Source organism: Pinus tabuliformis, chromosome J (genome assembly GCF_031772625.1).
Source record: "Pinus tabuliformis cultivar Carrire ecotype Pingquan chromosome J, CPIR1, whole genome shotgun sequence".
Lineage (NCBI taxonomy): Eukaryota > Viridiplantae > Streptophyta > Pinopsida > Pinales > Pinaceae > Pinus > Pinus tabuliformis.
In genome coordinates this window covers 65,571,253-65,590,783 of record NC_142295.1, presented here as the reverse complement: position 1 = coordinate 65,590,783, position 19,531 = coordinate 65,571,253, and the positions used below count along the sequence as shown (strand labels likewise).

Genomic DNA, 19,531 nt, shown 5'->3' with positions numbered 1-19,531 from the left:
ATTTGTTGCATCTCAGGATGAATCGGCAGAGAATTGGGTTCGACGGCCTGGATGGCATTAAATTGAGCTATAACTCCATGATGGCCCTTTTTTATAAAGTTTTCCATCCTATGTGAGTTGATGATAGAGGGAGCTCTCGCCTGGAGTCCACGGAGGGTATGTGTGGAGTTGTTCTACTTAAATCTCATATATAACTCCTAGAAATCCATTATGATTGGCCTAAGAGTGCGAAGCCATTCCGCACTGAGGACAATGTCGCACCCCCCCATGTGTATGGCAAACATGTGGGCCTTCAATTGATAATCCCCCATTTGAAGTTTGACATTTTCACAGCGGCCTTCACATTTCATTGTTCCCCCATCCGCACTTTGGACTTGGAAGTTAGAAACTGCTCTTACAAAATAATGCACTGCTTCCGCGACTTTTTGATGGATGAAATTATGTGTACTTCCACTATCAATCAAGACTACTACTGGGTGATGTTTAATAAAACCTCTGATTTTGAGAGTTTGAGGTGAAGAAATCCCTGCCAAAGCATGCAGCAAAATAACTGGTTCGTCAGGGACATTGTCCTTCTGGTTGTCCTCTTCTACCTCCTCCGGTTCCTCAAGTGGTGGGGCTTCCTCCGATGAGCTGTAATCAGTGGCATCAATTTGAAAAAAATTGGGCTCCTTGCATTTATGAAATGGGGAGTATTTTTCATCACAGTAGTAACATAATCCATGCTTTCGTCTTTCGGCCATTTCTGTAGGTGACACCTTTTGAACCTTAAGTGTTTGAGTCGTGTTGTGAGCCTGTGGGGGGCGACCCTTGGCGGTGAAATTTGGGTGAATGGACTGGGCTGCTAATGCATGTTCCATGTTACGAGCTACCTTTCAAGCCTCCGACCATGTGGGAGGGTGGTGTAGTCGGACGTGGGCTTGTATGGCCTCTTTAAGACCGTTGATAAAACATTCCGTGTAGAACGCATCTGGGAGATCCCTAGTGCGGAAAGCTAAGGCTTCAAAGGCTGTAACATATTCATCCACTGTGCCAGTCTGTCAGAGCTTAGTGAGATGACCCAAAAAAGTAGATTCCTGGTCAAAGCGCTCTGTAAGAGCTTTTTTGAAGGTGGCCCAAGTCATAAAACTTCCATTGCAATGTTGATGCCATTCCCACCATTTCCATCTTTCATTGTCCAAGTACATGCTCCCCACCATAAGCTGAGTCTCATTATCTAAGATGTTATTCAGATTGAAATACTACTCCATTTGTGCTACCCATGCAGCCGGGTGAGAACAATCAAATTTATGCATATCCAGCTTGGGAGGTCGCGGACGAGATTGCTGGTGGGTGCCCCAGAGGTGAAGAGAGTGGCTAGACTCACCCTTACTGTGTCCATTGCCAATATACGCCTCCTCGTGGGCTTCTTCCTTGCCCTTAGAGAGTGCGTCAGATAGTTTGTCAAGCTGAGCTTGGATGGCTTCCAAGGATTGTTCAAGTTTGTTGATCTTCTCATTGGCCCTAGCTTGAGCTCTAGTTTCTACCATGCACCGATCCGATGTACTTGAAATTTGGGACCGCCCGAATTTTTTTCGCTAACAATTGAATGTTACCACCTTACTTAGCTCGTCGTCCTAATTCTTATGGGCTAGATCACCAATAAGCGCCCCAGGGGGGTCTCATACTTTTTTTTTTAACTCCTAATGGAGTTTTACTCCTTGCTTAGGAATACTGCAGTAGCCGAATCCTCAAAATGTCAGTGCTGCGAAAATTACTGCGAAAATCATGCCCCGGTATAGGAACCCCACACAACTACTCAGATCTGGTGGATCTGAGAGATCTGAATGGTTGATCGGATAGCTCTGATCGGCGGACAGATTGCTGTTGTGGATCTGATGGATCTAATAGATCGGAAAGGCTGGTCTGCTAACTCGGAACTACGGGACTGATGTCTGCTGCTACTGCAAACCCCCTTGCGAGATCTGATCTAGCAGAGATTATGCGTGATCCCAAGATAGAAAAGGGAACTATGGTCTCGAGGAGTGTCAGGTGCTACAGATCGCAATATACATAAGGGTCTGATAGTAGTACTCGGCCCAATGTTTCAGGGCTCTAACTAAGGAGGATCAATCGTACCCTTAGCCGTACAACCTGACTACCCTATCGTACAAGTGAGTAATCTCTTGGAGTGCTGTTCTTGGTGTACTGTAGCAGCAAGATGGCTGACGGTTTATCTATGGTGAGGTTTCAAAGGAGCTAGGGGGATTTTGATATACCCAGAGGGTACTTGGAAGACAGTCCATGTGCAATTCTGTCTAATGCACTACTACTCGAAGGGGTACCAACAGGGGTTACAAGGGAGTCCAATAAGCATGACCACCTCTTGTATTTCCTGTGTGCATGCCTCCCCAAATCCGCAGGATTATGCGCTCAACGACAGATCCTGTGGTTTAAAGACGCCGGAACACGTCTCTAGCCAAATTTTTTTTTTCTAAGAAATGGAGATCCCACCTGCCTTGGAAAGTGCTCTGATACCACTTGTTATGCTCTTAACCTGCAAGACGATTACCAGAACACCAAATATGTGAAGAAATATACCCAAAACATAGAATAGTGAGAAACAAGAGTAAGTATTTTATTATTCATAAAGCAATGTTCACTTGGCTCTTCGAGGGGGCAACCTCCAATAGAGCAGAGCTCGATTACAAAATAAGACACGATGCTCCTCGCAGGGAGTCTCTATCCTTTATATATGACTCATACATGCAATACCATGGATCAATACCATGGTTCTTATTAATACCATCTATCTAATACCATGGCCCATTTGCAACTAACTGTGGTCTCGTCATTAATTGCGGGTTAACCACTTACAATTATTAATATGGGCTTTATTGACTCCTTACTTAACTATAACTATGACTCGATCCTACTACATAAATAAGGGGGTTAGGGTGGGACCCTAACACTTTGTCCTTCTGTACAACATTGGTCTTCCTCTCCTTCCATTTCAGATTCTCCTTTTCCTTGTTCTTTCTTGCAGAGGGTTTTGATGATCCCCCAATCTCTAGGTTCACATTCTTGCCTCTAGCCTCTAGATGTGTAGACTGAACTGATACATCATCTAGGCTAGTAGGATTAAACATGAGAATGGTGTGCTTCAAATAGCTATGCAGACCACCTATATATTTCGACAAAGTTTCAGGTGAGTCTAGAGATATGCCTAGAGTTAAAGCTCTTTTCCTAAATTCATGGGTATAACTTTGTACACTTTCGCCCTTTAATTGGCGAAGAGTTTGCCAACTCATCATTGCTTGCTGCATATAAGCTAGAGGATAGAACTTTTGTTTGATGGTAGAGAAAAATTCGTTCTAGGTAGAAAGAATTTTACCATGTCTCTTCAGATCAGCTTGTGCCTTGCCTTCCCATCACAGTAGTGCAGTTCCTCCAAGGTGAAGGCTAGCCAGATGAATCTTTCTCCTTTCTGAATCGATGTTTTACACCCTACAATATACATCAATCTGTCTAATCCAGTTATCTAGCTTTTCTACATTTAATTCTCCATCATAAATTGGCAAATAAAACTTTACATCTAATTTAATCAAGGAAGATTTCTTCTTTTTCTTTTCAGGGCTAGTTTTATGTGAAGAAGATGATGAGAATGATGAAGGTGATGATGGAGTAGATGGTGGATATGGCCTCTCTTCTTTTCCTTTACCTTCTGGATGGGCAACTAGAAGAGGTTCCTCTTCTCCTTTATCTGATTGAGATGATGAAGTGCTTTCACCTCAACCTTTCTTAAATTTCCAATAAATATCTTCCACCATGGCCTGAAGTGCCTTAAAACCTTCCATAAATTGAGATTCTACTCCCAAGGGAATTTCTTCTGCCATTTTCCTCTGAGGATAAAATATTCCAATTTCTATATTAGCCTCAACAAGTTCTCATTTTCCCAGTGTGAGCTTTGACCTAGTTAGCATACAAAAATCCAGCACAAGCTTGTCTAACCTTGGCAAACTTAAATCTCTCATACCACTTGATCTAAAAATGAAGATCTTAGATTATTTTTAAGGTATTACAAACTCATGTACAGGATTTGCCTATATTACTTAGTGCAACAGATCGAAAAGACTGCGAATAATATAGACAATGAGCAATTAGAGAAATATAATAGACAAACACACATAACACAACAAATAATCAAGGAGTTCACCTAGAACTCTTGGGCTACGTCTCCTAGTCCAGCTTTCAGTGGTGACCTCTCTATTATGTCTTCAAGAGTAGAGTTTTTACAAATTTGAGCTCCAATTGAGTCTCAACACAATAGGAACAAAACAACAGGGCTTTACTTGGATCCCCCAAGCCTTTCTAAGTACACAGACTCTCCCCCTCGCTCTCTGTCTCAAAACTGCCTGCCCCTGTCTCTGTCATTCTATGGCTTTTAAGCCAATCGACGATGGTCTATTTGTTTTCCCTTTCAAACTCTCTAGCTCTCGGCCTCTGTCTGCTCAAATCCCCTCTGAGCATTAAACAATCATTTGCTAAACGTCTTCAGGGAAGATGGCCACCTATTCTACAACGGAAGGGACCATCAGTGCATTTGAAATCCCAAAATAGTTGTTCTCTGTATACACAGAGAAATACATAGAAACACGGGAAAATCCACCAAAATTCCTTTCTCCGGACTTGAAATATCATTAACTCTACCCTAAACTCCATCGGGTCCGCCTTTAGATCGCTATCACAAGTCGCTTAGTCGCGGGTTCCATTGTATTTGGGTTTATAATGAGAAACCCCAATTACAAAGGAAAACTTGACAACTGGCCACATATCAGAACTCAAAACATATGTAATTGCCTCTATAAACCCTTTCGGGTCCGGCTATATATCATTATCACATATCCCTGTTTGGCTTCCGATCGCTGATTACGCCGATCGACCTTGTCGGCTATCAGCGCATCGCATGGTCATTGGCCTCCTTGGCATCACTCCTTATGTAGTTGTGATGCGTTATTTCGTTATCACAATCGCATATCGCTGATCCTCCAGGCTGCGGGTTAAGTCCCTTTGTACATGCATACGAGCAATGCGATATAGTGCGGGTAGATTTGGACCGTCGAATCTGTGCGCTTGATCGATGGTCCTTGTCTAATCGCGCTTGGTCACCATCACAATTTCTATGAGGTCGCGCCCGATTAACTCTGTCTGCCACCACCGATTGCAATCTGCCGATCAGATCTAGACCATTGATCGGCTAGATCCGACGGCTCCTATGCATTATTGCTTTGGCCTCCTATAGGCTCTGTTTTCACCATTTTCGCGTGTTTTTTCTTGCCCGATAGTGTAATCCGCCTTTTGTAAAGGGTTTTCTTCATGCGATTGTTTCTTAATTTTTTTAAGACATAGATGGTTTTTAGGATCCATTTTGGATTAGTGGCACAAATGGTAATTGGGCATGGGTTCATCAACCTATGTATTACTGCATTAAATACTCGCATGGAGCATAGTTAGGGTGGCAAAATTTTATAATGAACACAATGGAGGTGAGGATCACTCAACTGGTTTTTTGGTGTAGTGAGTCAAGTCTGACAAATATTACTGTGTTTATTTTTGGTAGTAGTCCTTGTTTTTTTTGCTAAAGCAAGAGTCGTTCCTTCTATTTCATTAAACCACAAATAAATTTATAGAATATACAAAAGCCATGAACTCGTCATGGACTCAGGAAAACCAAGGGCATTCTATCATAGTAATGATCCAACCCCTCACAACATGCAATGATAATCTTTCAAATAAAACTTTAGGTAGAATAATAAAATTCATAAACCTACTATAAAGTTCCTCTACCCCACCACTACTCAGTCATGAAAAGCATTATAAGACCGGTGGTCCCACAAAACAACACTTTCATATCTGAATGTTAATTAGCATTGTGAAATCATGATAGTAGTCCTTGTTACTTTGCAGTTGTTAGTGGAATACGTTTTTAGAGATTGGGAGTGATAGGCATTCATTTTGCGGTTGATGGTTGCATTTCATGTTTTGGGGTTATGAGGATATCTTTACTAGGAGTTAAAGTTATGTTATTGACTGCACTCAATTAATGTTCTAGTTATTGACTGCACTCAATTAATGTTATAGTTATGGCTTTTTAGTTGGCTTGGGTCCTATTTTTGGTGATTGGAATTACCCCCTAGGTTTTGCTACCATGCCTCGTCATCAAAAGTAGGCAAGTTAAAGAGGGGGAGCTATCCACGTTGGTCCTCGCCATCAGAGACTCTTCACGTAGGAATCTTTTGCCTCATATTTTGACTTTGTCCCTTTGGAAATACGAAAGGAAATTTGTCAATTGGAATCACAGAAGTTTGGAGAATGCTCTTACTTTTCTGTTTCAGAAATTCGAGATAAGAGCTTACACTTGCTCCTAGACTCAGGAAGGTTCAGGAAGAGGAGATTGTATTTTCTACATTCCCTCTTGGTTCACCAACAATTGGATACTCTTCTTTGCATGGTTTTAAGAGATAAACAAGTGGACAATTATAAATGTTTTTGTAGGTAGGAGGATATTAACAAAATTATAAAGAATATCTCCTATTTCCTTGATGATATTGATGCTCGTCTAAGTAGGGTGGAAGGTTATGTGGTGTCAAACTTGGCTTTAGGGGACCTGTTGGACCCTCCTAGAGGCACTACTAATCCTCCTATTGATAATCCTCAAAATTTTACAGTTACCTCTTTAGATTAACGATGATGAATACTTTTGAATTTTTTTGTCTTTTCTAGGAGTATCTATATTAGTTGTTCCTCATGTTTCTGGCTAAGAAATCTAGTGATGGCGCTTTGGGACGGTACTTGGTCAGTATTCAATGTATCTCTAGCCATAAGGGCTTGCTAGTGGTTTTTCTCGCTCGTTCTCATCGCCTTTCTTCAATGTCAACCTTCAATGTCTCTCTAACCATAAGAACTTTCTCATGGTCTTTTGCTGGTTTGTTCTCATCGCCATGCTAGTTGGTTCCCATCACCTCGTAATGGATCTCTCATGGTTCTTGCTTCATGGTTATTGTCTGGCACTTGCTGGTTACGGGAAACAACTTGGAAAAACTGCTTCATCCTTTATTTTATTTGTGGATTGATCCACGATGCTCTCATCTACAAATCTGTTGTTTAGGTTTTGGCACTACCCACTTATGGTGTTGATCTTTTTGGTTCTCACTTACATGTCTGCCTTATGTTCTATTTGGAACTCTAATTTATATGTTTTAGTTTTTGGTAGAGCCAATGTTCTAATCTTTGTATGTTGATGATGTTTGCGGGCTTGATGCCACCATCTCTTGAAAGGTTTGTGTATAAGATATCAATGTACAATATTTTATATTAATGGAAATCTCATGCATGAGTTTAAAAAAAACATATATTTAAAAAAACTGAAAGACAAGTTGTGCTTCCAACCACTCCAGCTACTAAAGATCAACTTCATTTAAAAATAAGGAAATGGGGGTGTGCTTTGATCCACTTCCGTGGGAATTATTTTAATACATTACAATTTTATTTTTTTATTTTTTATGTTTAAAACATTTCAATAATGAGTTATTGATTAAGAAAAATATGTGTATTTATTGAATTTAAAATAATATTAATAATAAAAGAAAACTTCTATATGGAATTTAAATATAATATTTTAATTCTATAACCGAGAGAGAGATATGTAATTCTTTCTATGGTCAACTCATAGTCTACACATATCTCTTTTAAAATAAAAATAAAATATTTATTCAAAAAATATTAACTATAGTAAAAATAAAATAGAAAAGTAAAAAAATATATATTTGGTTATTTTTAATTAAGCACATTATAAAAAATCAATAATTACACACTCACTATGCTCCCTAAATTCTTTGATTCATCATACAAGTAGTATGAATGAGAAATATCAATAAGAGTAAGGAGTGCTAAGGAGATGTTGTCCCATAGAATTATATAATATTAGATTAAAGGAGATGCTCCCATGAGTCTATATTAAAAATAATTAAAAAGTACGTACTTATATATATATATATATATATATATATATATATATATGGGTTTAATTTGAACATTAAATCTTATGGTTTATAGACATGACAATCACTAATTAAAATGCCTCTCATGAATTTATTAATTTTTCTATATGTAAAATAAAAAATTACTTATAAAGTAAATTTATATTTATATTTTTAAATTAGAACTAGAAATTAAAAAAGATTGTTAATCTTATAATATATAAATAGTAATAAAATATTTATGTTTTTAAATTAGAATCAGAAATAAAAAAAGATGGGATAGGTAATTTTATGATAGTATATATATATATATATATATATATATATATTTTTTTTTTTTTATATATATATATATATATATATATATATATATAATATGATGAGTTCGTTGTAAATTAAAAAGGAAGAAAATATACTTATTTGTTCTTAATAAATAAATGAAAAATAATTGTTTTCATTTAATTGACAATGAACAAAATAAATAAGTAGTTATGTAAATATGTACCTCACAACATTTAAAAAAAAAAACAATGTAAATCCATCTTAAACCTAAACTCATGAAACATTGATAGAGATTAATTTTCTTAATCATTTATATGAAGAAATTAATACATGATATTTAATTGAATAATAAAAATTTACGCATTAGATCCCTCTCTGATGTTTAAAACATTTCAATAATATGTATAGGAGGGAGATGTGTGTTGAAAATAGAAACAAGAAATGTTAAAAATAGAAATGCTAAAAATAGCACTGCTATAAATAGCAATTCAACCAATGTTGAACATAGCTATAAAGAATGAAAAAAATGGAAGTGTTAAAAATAGAATTCTATAAATAGAATTTCATGATACCTTCCTATTTTAGTCAGTCCCTAAACAAAAATAGTGAAGTAAAATTCGAAGTTGATCTTAGCGGTTATTTGTAAAATAATTAATTAATTCATCTTGAGTTAATTATTTTAAAAAATCAAACATGAAGTCTATTAATTAATTCATCTTGAGTTAATTATTTAAAAAAATCAAACATGAAGTCTATGTGGGGGACATGCAACAGTTTCTTCATTAATTGAGGAATTTATCCATCAGTTAAAGAGATAAGGATGAGTTGTAATATTGAGTTGTAATTAGTTGACTTAGTTAACAGTTAGATTAATTCAAACAGTTTGTTGAATTAATGTAAGTTCAGTTAGTTAATGCTTGCGTGCATGTAACTACTACACTTCAGATAATTGAGTATTCTCTCATAAATAACTCATGCATGTCAGTTCAGACAGAGACCTAGTTGAGATCAGATGGAGGGGCAGTGTACTATCAGTTGCTAGAATATTCCATTGTGAATATTACTTGCATGCAGAAGGAATTCTTTCCTTGAGGATTGTGCAATTACTTCTTCAGGTTTAGTGAGTGTGATGATGCCAATTCACACGTGGCTTCACTGGACCCTAAGGAAAACTACGCAAAGAAATAGGAGGCTTGGAGGGCTTGAGCAGGACATATACTATGTCTATTTAGTCTGTGAGTTGTATTGTTTGATTTCAGAGAGAGAAGGATAGCTTGAGAGCTAATTATTTTTGTAACTTGAACAAGATTCCACTTGTATGATAATACAAATATTGGGGTTTTAGGTTGAGGCTTTCCCTGGGTTATTTCTTTTGTGTTATGTGTGATTGACTTCTCATTCTCAGTTGTATGTGTTCTCTTGATCTTGCTCAATTCGATTAAGCTTCCACAAAGTGTTGTAGAAGTAGATTTTCTATTTTGTTTTAGTATATTGCATAATCTGTTGATCTACAGTGGGAATTTCTACATGGTATCAGAGCAAAGGTGATCAAGACGAAGAACTGTATACAAGAAGGAGGAGTTCGAAGGTTGTGGTTCCTAAATATAGAAATCGAGTTCTTATCACATCTTAGTTTAACCAATGGTGTTTAGCGGTTTAATACTCGAGTATGCCCTTGATGGCATCTCGAATTATATAGCCTCAAAGGATTGCATGGAGGTAGTATTAGAGGATAATGGTCTAAAGGACTTCATTGATCAAGAAGTCCCCAAGCCGACTGATGCTACTCAACTGGCAAAATGGAAGAAATGTGTGGCTAGAGCAAGGAGAATCCTCCTGGAGGGGGTTCGGGACCACATTGTCTCGAGCCTCCATGGGAAGGATATACTATTTTCGATGTGGAAAACATTGAAAGATTTATATCAGAACAATAGCATTCAAAGGAAGCTGGCGCTAAAAGACAAGCTTCGTAAGATCAAGTATGAAAAGGGAGACATGATCTCTACATATTTGAACAAGCTCACCACCTGTAGGGATGAGCTTGGAAGTGTAGGGATCATGACTGCTGATGATGACATGGTGAGTCTTGCACTCCTCGGTCTTCCTAAGAGCTGGCATAACTACCAAGACTCGATTAATGGAAGAGAAAAACTGCCAGACTGGGAACGACTTTGGTCAGATCTGATGCAGGCGGAAATAAGAAGAAGCACTAGAGATGGATCCTCATCGAAGCAAGATGATGAGGAAAATCTAGCCTTAGCGAGTAAGGTGAGGAAAGGGAAAGGGAAGGCATCCCATCCCAAATCCGGTTCTTCCCATGGTGAGAAGAAGATTGACAAATCAAAAGTAAGATGCTTTCATTGTCATGAAGTGGGCCATTATGCTACGAATTGTCCACAGAAGAAATCCAAGGAGGGTTCCTCGAAGGGATCTGATGGTGAGGCACTGGCCTCACAGTTTGAGATGGATTTCTCGCTTATCTCATGCATGGTTTCATCCATGGTGGGATGTGTGTGGTACCTGGATAGTGGAGCTTCATTCTGCATGTCAGGCGACAAGAATCTTTTCAATACCTTGGAGGAGAAGGATCTCCAGATGCGGATCGAGATGGGCAATGATGGAAAGTACCATGTTTTAGTTGAACATATGGTTGTGTTTCAGAGGGAGCCTGGAGCTCCCCTCACCCTGACTGATGTAAAGTATGTACCAGGTCTGAGGAAGAATCTTTTGTCTGTCACTATGCTAGAAGGTAAAGGCTATGATGTAGTCTTTAAAAAAGGAAAGGTATTCCTGAGGCATATCGGTACTAGACAGACAAAGTGAATAGGGATTCGAGTCAAGAATATCTACAAGCTGGAGGTAGATGGCTGTGCTGCTTTGAGTTCCAAAGCTGAGATGGTGCAGAGCTAAGATGTTGGCAAGATATGGCATAGAAGACTGGGCCACTTGCACCATGGAGCTCTGAAGACCATGCAGTAGATTTCTACCGGATTACCCAAGGGAAAAATTGAGCAGACGACTACATGAAAAGGTTGTACCTTGGGTAAGTATGCGAAATATTCCTTTATGGATCGAGATAGTAGAGCTGGAGTAATCTTGGAGTGAGTTCACTCAGATGTTTGTGGACCCTTCTCTACAGCCTCCATTGCCAAACAAAGGTACTATGTTATTTTTATTGATGATTTTTCTCATAGATGATGGATGTACTTTATGCAAAAGAAGGATCAGACCTTCTTGAGGTTTTGTGAGTTTAAAGCCTTGGCAGAGAAAGAATCTAGAAATAAAATAAAAGCCTTATGTAGCGACAATGGTGGAGAGCATGTCTCCCAACAGTTTAAAGACTTCTGCACTGCAGAAGGTATTAAACGAGAAATGATAGCACCCCATAAACCATAGAAGAATGGGGTGGCTGGAAGGAAGAATAGATCGATTGTGGGAGCAGCTTGAATGATGTTGCATGACCAAAGCCTACCATTGCATTTGTGGGTTGAGGCATGAAATACAGCAATATACTTGGAGAACAAAAGCTCCCACCGTATACTGGGAATGAATACACCTATGGAAGCCTATTCCAAGAAGTGACCTGATGTAAGTCACTTCTGAATCTTTGGATCATCAGTTTACTATCATGTGACCAAAGATGTCAGGAAGACGCTAGACCCAAAAACTAAATTGGGAATACTTATGGGGTACACAGATACACCCCACAACTATCAGGTGTACCTGCCTTCCACTCAGAGGACTGTGGTACACAGGGATCTGAAGTTCAACAAGAAAAAATCCATGCAAGTGTCACTTGAGAGGGAGCTCAAGTTGCATGCAGAGGAGGAACTTTCAGTTCCTAAGGAGGAGGAGCCTCAGATTTATGCAGAGCAACCACATGCAGAGGATCTGGGAGTGGAGACATCCACTGATGCTGATACTTCCAGAGATGGGCAGAGACACTCAAGGGAATATTGCAGGTTGATGCTGGATGCGCGGGAGAATGTTGGATAGCCATCTTCTTAGTGCAGATAGAGGAGGTCACCCGAGCGGTACACTAGGTACATGGCCCTGGTTGGGGAGTGTGTAGATACTTAACCTTCTTCATTCGAGGGGGCAGTGCAGCAACCAGTCTGGGTTGATGCAATGGTAGAGGAGTATGACTTTATCATTCAAAACAGTGTGTGGGATGTTGTCCCAAGGCCTCGGGGCAACTTAGTGGTGAGTTCCAGATGGCTTTATAAGGTAAAGCAGGCAGCTGATGGCAGTGTTGAGAAACATAAGATAAGGTTTGTTGCCTGGGGTTTCTCATAGGTCGAGGGGATTGACTACGATGAGACCTTTGCTCCCTTAGAAAGGTACTCATCAATTAGATCGATGTTGGCACAATCATCTCAAATGGGGTGGAATATCCACCAGATGGATGTGAAGACAACATTCCTAAATGGGAAGATTGAGGAGGAGGTGTACATTGAGCATCCAGATGGTTTCAAGACCTTTGACCATGAGTCACATGTGTGCCGACTCAAGAGGGATTTGTATGGGCTGAAGCAAGCACCCCGTGCTTGGTACTCTAGGATTGACAGCTATTTCATCGATTTGGGATTCACCAAGAGTGAGCAAATGAGAACCTTTACCACATCATGGTAGAAGGTAAACCATTGATCATTGTTCTTTATGTTGATGATCTGATTTTGACAGGTGATGATCAACTGATATAGTCTTGCATGGAGGACCTTGCAAGAGAGTTCAAAATGAAAGACATGGGTCTTATGCACTACTTTCTAGGCATGGAGGTGTGGCAGAAAGATGGTGAAGTATTTGTGTCTCAAGGCAAGTATGCTAATGAGATACTGAGGCACTTTCACATGGAGAAGTGTAAGCCCATGCAGACTCCTCTAGTTGGGAACTGGAGGAAGGAGGATGCTACTTTAGGTGAGGTAGTAGCTGCAACTATTTATTGCTAGCCGGTGGGTTCACTTATATATCTAGTGAACACATGACCCAACTTATGCTTTGTGGTGAACCAACTGTGTCAAGCTATGGTTCAGCCTAGCAAGCTATTTTGGAAGGTAGCGAAGCATGTGCTGAGATACCTCAAAGGCACATCTCAGTTCAGATTATGGTATAGATGGACAGAGGGAGTGAAGCTTCAGGGCTTCATAGATGTGGATTGGGCAAGGAGTCCATCAGACTAGAAGAGCACTTCTGGAGGACTCTTCAACCTTGGTTCAGCTACAATTTCTTGGTACAACAAGAAATAGAGATCAATTGCACTTAGCTCAATAGAGGCTGAATACATGGCTGCTAGTCAGGCTGCATGTGAGGCCATTTGGATGCGAAAGATTCTAGTGGGATTGTTTGTTCAGATGATGGATCCTACAGTGATTTGCTACGATAACAAGAGTTGTATCAAACTCTCTGAGAATCCAGTTTTTCATGACAAGTCCAAACACATAGATATCCGGTATCACCACCTTCGAGACTGTGGTCAAGAGGATCATGTTGTTGCTATATGTTTCGACCGAGGAACGGGATGCAGATATTTTTATGAAGGCATTGTCAAAATGCAAGTTTGAGTTCCACAGAGACAGGATTAGGGTTACTGATAATCCCTTTCTTGTTGAGAGGAAGTGTTGAAAATAGCAACAAGAAATGCTAAAAATAGCACTACTATAAATATTAGTTCAACCAGTGTTGAACATAGCTATAAGGAATGAAAAAATGGAAGTGCTAAAAATAGCATTCTATAAATAGCATTTCGGGATACCTTCCTATTTTAGTCAGTCCCTAAACTAAAATAGTGAAGTAAAATTCGAATTTGATCTTAGCAGTTGTTTGTAAAATAATTAATTAATTCATCTTGAGTTAATTAGTTAAGAAAAATCAAACATGAATTCTATGTGGGACATGCAACAGTTTCTCCATTAACTGGGGAATTTATCCATTAGTTAAAGAGATAAGGATGAGTTGTAATATTGAGTTGTAATTAGTTGACTTAGTTAACTGAGTCAAGTCTAGTTAGATTAATTCAATTAGTTTGTTGAATTAATGTAAGTTTAGTTAGTTAATGCTTGCATGCATGTAACTACCACACTTCAGATGACTAAGTATTCTCTCATAAATAACTCATGCATGTCAATTCAGAGAGAGACCCAGTTGAGATCAGATGGAGGGGTAGTGTACTATCAGTTGCGAGAATATTCCATTGTGAATATTTCTTGCATGCAAAAGGAATTCTTTCCTTGAGGATTAAGCAGTTACTTCTTCAGGTTTAGTGAGTGTGATGAGGCCAATTCACACATGTGGCTTCACTGGACCCCAAGGAAAACTGCGCAAGGAAATAGGAGGCTTGGAGGGCTTGAGGAGGACATATACTATGTCTATTCAGTCTGTGAGTTGTATTGTTTGATTACGGAGAGAGCAGGATAGCTTGAGAGTTGATTCTTTTTGTAACTTGCACAAGATTTCCACTTGTATGATAATACAGAGATTGGGGTTTTAGGTTGAGGCTTTCCTTGGGTTATTTCTTTTGTGTTATGTGTGATTGATTTTTCATTCTCAGATATATGTGTTCTCTTGATCTTACTCAATTCGATTAAGCTTCCGCAAAGTGTTGTAGAAGTAGATCTTCTATTTTGTTTTAGTATAGTGCATAAAATGTTGATCTACAGTGGGAATTTCTACAATCTGTAATTCCCTCCAGTATCAACATAGAGTTGATATGTGGTGGACATATCTACGTAAATCCATCTTAATTCCACAGCTATCGAGGGTCGGGAGGGATCAAAGCTCTTAAGGTGAAAATATCTTTTTTGAATGAAAATTTTGAGGAAATATTTGCACCTCAGGAAAGGTTTTCATCTAAAGTGATTTGATTCCTATCGATGCTTGATAGATCTGTAGTTAATATGGATCTAGGCTGATAGATCTAGAGTTAATATGGATCTAGGCTCATTCTATCAAGGGTCAAGATGGATCAAATATCTTAAGGTGCATGCCTCTTTTTTTAGTGCAAAACTTAAAGAAAGGTTTACACTTTGAGATATTTGATCCCTCTTAGTGCTTCATAGATCCATATATGATTCTTGACAGAAATAGATTCAGAGTTAAGATATATCTAGGTATATATATATATATCTATATATATATATATATATATATATATATATATATATATATATATATATATATATATATATATATATATATATATATATGTAATTCATGGCCCAAAGACAAATTACAAAGGAATCTTCACGCTTTTAAATAGGATATACTATAAATTGCACCAGATGTTGCAAGGGAAACATCGTAAGGCATAAATTCGAGAAGCATTGTGACATAAAAAATCATTGAAGGTAAAAATTAGTAAACAAAATTTCATTCAAAGGTATTTTGTGGGAGGGTTCACACACAAGTCTGTCATTTAAATTTAGGTTAAAAAGGTTCTGTAACTACAAGGTCAGAGCTGCCTCTAAACAAGAAGCCTAACTAAGGTCTTCTTCCTGTTTCAATTTACCAAAAAGGCTATTGTCCATTAATTTAATACCCACAAACCTTGGGTGTGTAAAAATAATCTAGTTGTGTTTCTCAACGTGAAGAGAGTTACTTGGTGATGTGGACGGCCCAACTTTGCTATCTAGTGTGGGTAGAGTTTCCCCAACTTCCATGCAATCATGGCCTTTCCTCAAAGACATTTTCTACATGGATTGGAGGGTTTACCTACCATGAATCTTCACAATTTTTAACTTAGAACTAGAGAGGGGTTTTCTTCTTAACAACCTTTCCAAGTACTAGAAGGAATTTTTATTTTCTGGGATGGGGATAACATGCTGAAACAATAATCAGTGAAGTACAACCACCTCCCAACTACAAAATTTTAGTGCCAAAGTCTAAAAGACAAAATCTAGGACTAGAAGCTCATGATGGTCGAGCATACCATATGCGCACAAACTCTTGAACCTATCACCCAAGCTATCCAAGCTCAAAGTGGTTCTTCAACCCCTAATAAAATTGATAGTGAAAATGATAATGTAGTTTGAAAAGAAATAAGAATAATAAGCAAAATGGTTCTTTAAAGGCTCATGTTGCCAAAGCCCCTACTACAGGTGTCTCCAATAAACACCCACACAAAAAACAAATGGCTCACCCCACCTTCATGCCTTCCTCACAATGTGATGGTCATAGAGCTTGCTCTCTGCCCCTCTACTCAACCCTTTAATTAAAGAGTTAACTAATGGCCTTTTAAAGAGGCTAATATGACCACCTTGGATCACTGATTTGCATAAATAACTAAATATTCAAATCCTTGCAGATTTTGGAAGGCCTTAAAGATAATGAGGAGATGGCAGACATCCCTGCCTTTTCTCAAAGAAGTTATCTCGTGGAACATGTAGGGAATGCCTGAATTCACAAAAGACACACATTCTAGTTCAAACCTCGCTTAGCATTGAGTAAGAATCTATTTTTTTCTGTAAGAAGTCGAAGTTACAAAGTCAAAGAAAAATATTTTTATTGAGAAAAGCCTTGCATGTAATTTGGTTGAATGTTGTTTTTAATTCTTCTGATTAATATATCCTTGGCTAGCTTCTAGGAATACTGAGAAGGGGACATACCCTACCCAAATAAATTGTTTGGACTTTATTTATCCTAGATGGTTAGCTTGTTGGGAGCTCACAAAGATGTTCCTACTATTCACAGAGAAAAAATAGAGATGTTATGAAAAAATATGGTGAATATAAAAGGATAATAAAGTTTCAAGGAGGGACGGCAATATTAGCAGGAGGATGGTGTGCGCTCGTGAAGGCCTAGGTTAACCTAGGGTTTCTGCCTGACCTCTGCAGAATACCATCATGGTCTCAACTAGGCGCACTGTACAGCATAGCAGTCTACACCCATCACTTTCGGAATTTCGACCTGTGGACAGGATGGACGTCAACATGGATTTGGAAGCGGTTGATTATACTGAGGAGCCTTTCCCAGACAGAGTCATCTTTGTCAACCCTAGTTTCACTCCTGCCCCTCCGATTGTATTGCCTTCGCCGTTTGCTGGCCCGGAATCATCTCATCGACCTCCCGTTGTTTCCCTACCGCGGCACAGCTCTGTCCCTCCCCTCATCGGGTCTCACCCTATCGAATCCCCTAATTTCGAAGTCCCTCCACTCTCTTCGGGCACCCTTCATATTCTATCCTCTAATACCCCTCGCTCGCCCTCTTTTGACCCGCTTTCCTCTTCCTTTTTTACTGCTCCTTCTGTCAACCCTCCAGTCTCTGCCGCGACGCCTACCTCTTGTGTTGGAACTCGACCATCTGGGTGTTTTGAAACTCCTGCTGTCAAGGTTAAACCTGCTAAACCTTTTCCTTAGGAAGGCGTACCAAACCCCCTGGTGGACCATCTGTCTGCACCCCGTACCAGCAAAAGGAAGTCGAAGTGCATTAAGGCTACCTCAAAGGATATCACCATTAGGTTCGGTGATACCTCAGCAATAGGCGAGTTTGCTATCATGGCAAACACTGTGCTGGTAGGGCATGTTAGGGGCAGGGCATATTCGACAAAAAGGCTGACACAATGGGTGAAGGAGATTTGGGGAGGTTTGTTTATTGATCTGCCAGAAGTCCATATATTGCCAAGAGGCTGGTTATCTTTACATTTCCCAAAGGAGAGTTACACGGACCTGGTACTGGCCAGGTACTGGCACATTGAAATGGCCCCAGTACTCCTCAAGAGGTGGAGTCCTCTTTTTGACCCAGAACGTGAACAAATTGGAGTTGGACCGATTTGGGTGCGCCTATCGGGTCTTCCTCTACAGTTCTGGGGTGAAGAAGTTTTCATCAGGATTGGTAATTCACTGGGTACATATCTCGATCATGACCGCACGTTTGTGGAATCAAGAAGCAGGACCCTCGCGCGTATATTGGTTCACTTGGATACCCGTGAAGGGCTGGAGGAAAAGATCACTCTTCAGTGGGGGAGATACATCAAAGTTTAGATACTATATTATGAGGGGGTTCCATTCCGTTGCAGGTGATGCCACAAGGTCGGGCATCTCTACAAAGATTTCCCACTCAATCGAAAAGCTGAGGACTCCCCGAAGATCACTCCTACACCTTCCAGGGTTGCTTCATTGGTCTCCATGTGCCCCATTTCTACTGGACAGTCTCCGGTGGCATCCTCACCAGCGGTCGACCCTGGACTCAGGCACTCCTCGCCGCCGATGACCAGGGCTCGCTCGGCAGCTGAAGCTGTTTCAGCCTCGGGTACTCCTCTGAACCATCCTCTCTCTATTATTGATCATATTATTAATGATTCAGGTGCCTCTTTCCAAACATCTATGGCTCATTGTTCTATGTCATCCCCCCCCTCATTTCCACCACTGGTCCCACCTTACTCTCTCCCTCCTCATCTTCCTCCCCCCGACCATCCTCCGAGGTCTCCCCCCCTCATCCATACTTCCTTCGGTCTAGATCTCATTCCAAAGATATGTCGGCCCACCAGTCTGGTCTTGGTATCTCTGTGCCGAGTGCCGGCCCCCTGCCTACCAGAGGCAGGAAGTATGATCTCTCAAAGGCTATTAAGAAAGCAGGGGCGGAGGTTGTCTCTGGTTTTCAATCCACCATTGACGGGGTCCTTAGAGCAGGATATACCCCTCACAGTGTTCCCCCATGAAGTGTTTGTCTTATAATTGTAGGGGGTTGGCTAGTGCCTCCAAGAAACTAGCCATGAAGCATCTAATTGAGAATGAACCTATTGATATCATTTTGCTACAAGAAACTCTTTGCTCGGCCGAACAAATCTCCCAATCCTTTCAATCCTTGACCCCAGGTTGGTCCTTTGTAGCCCTCGATGCTACTGGTCGATCCGGTGGTCTGGCCATTGGAGTTAACCCTCACTCCATTAAGGTTGAAGCTACTTTGGGGGGGGCCGGTTATCTGGGTCTGGATTTTTTCACTACTGATATGGGCATGCATCTCAGGTTAGTGAATGTATATGCCCCTTGTAATCAAAGAGAACAATTTTGGCAGTGACTCTTACATCTCTCCCTCATGGATGCGGGGCAGACCATAATCGGAGGAGATCTCAACTTTTCATTAGGATTCAGGGAATCATGGGGATCGGCGGCAAAAATCGACTCTATCACAGATTATATGACTAATCTTTTAGAGCAGAAAAATTTTGTGGATATCCCCATGCATAAACTCCTTCCTACCTGGAGGAACAGGAGGGTGGGTGATGCAGCATTGGCACG

General features: G+C 39.9%; 1 protein-coding gene across 1 annotated transcript; it reads left to right on the top strand.

Annotated features, from left to right (window-relative positions):
• Positions 1 to 17,788: 17,788 nt before the first annotated feature.
• Positions 17,789 to 18,274, top strand: LOC149225524 (uncharacterized). The gene has a single exon (XM_089379955.1). The coding sequence runs from the start codon at positions 17,789 to 17,791 to the stop codon at positions 18,272 to 18,274; it is 486 nt and encodes a 161-aa protein (XP_089236081.1).
• Positions 18,275 to 19,531: the final 1,257 nt, after the last annotated feature.

What these genes read in the sequence shown, in the direction of transcription:
- LOC149225524 (XM_089379955.1), top strand. Translation starts at nt 17,789, where the DNA reads ATGGCAAACACTGTGCTGGTAGGGCATGTTAGGGGCAGGGCATATTCG.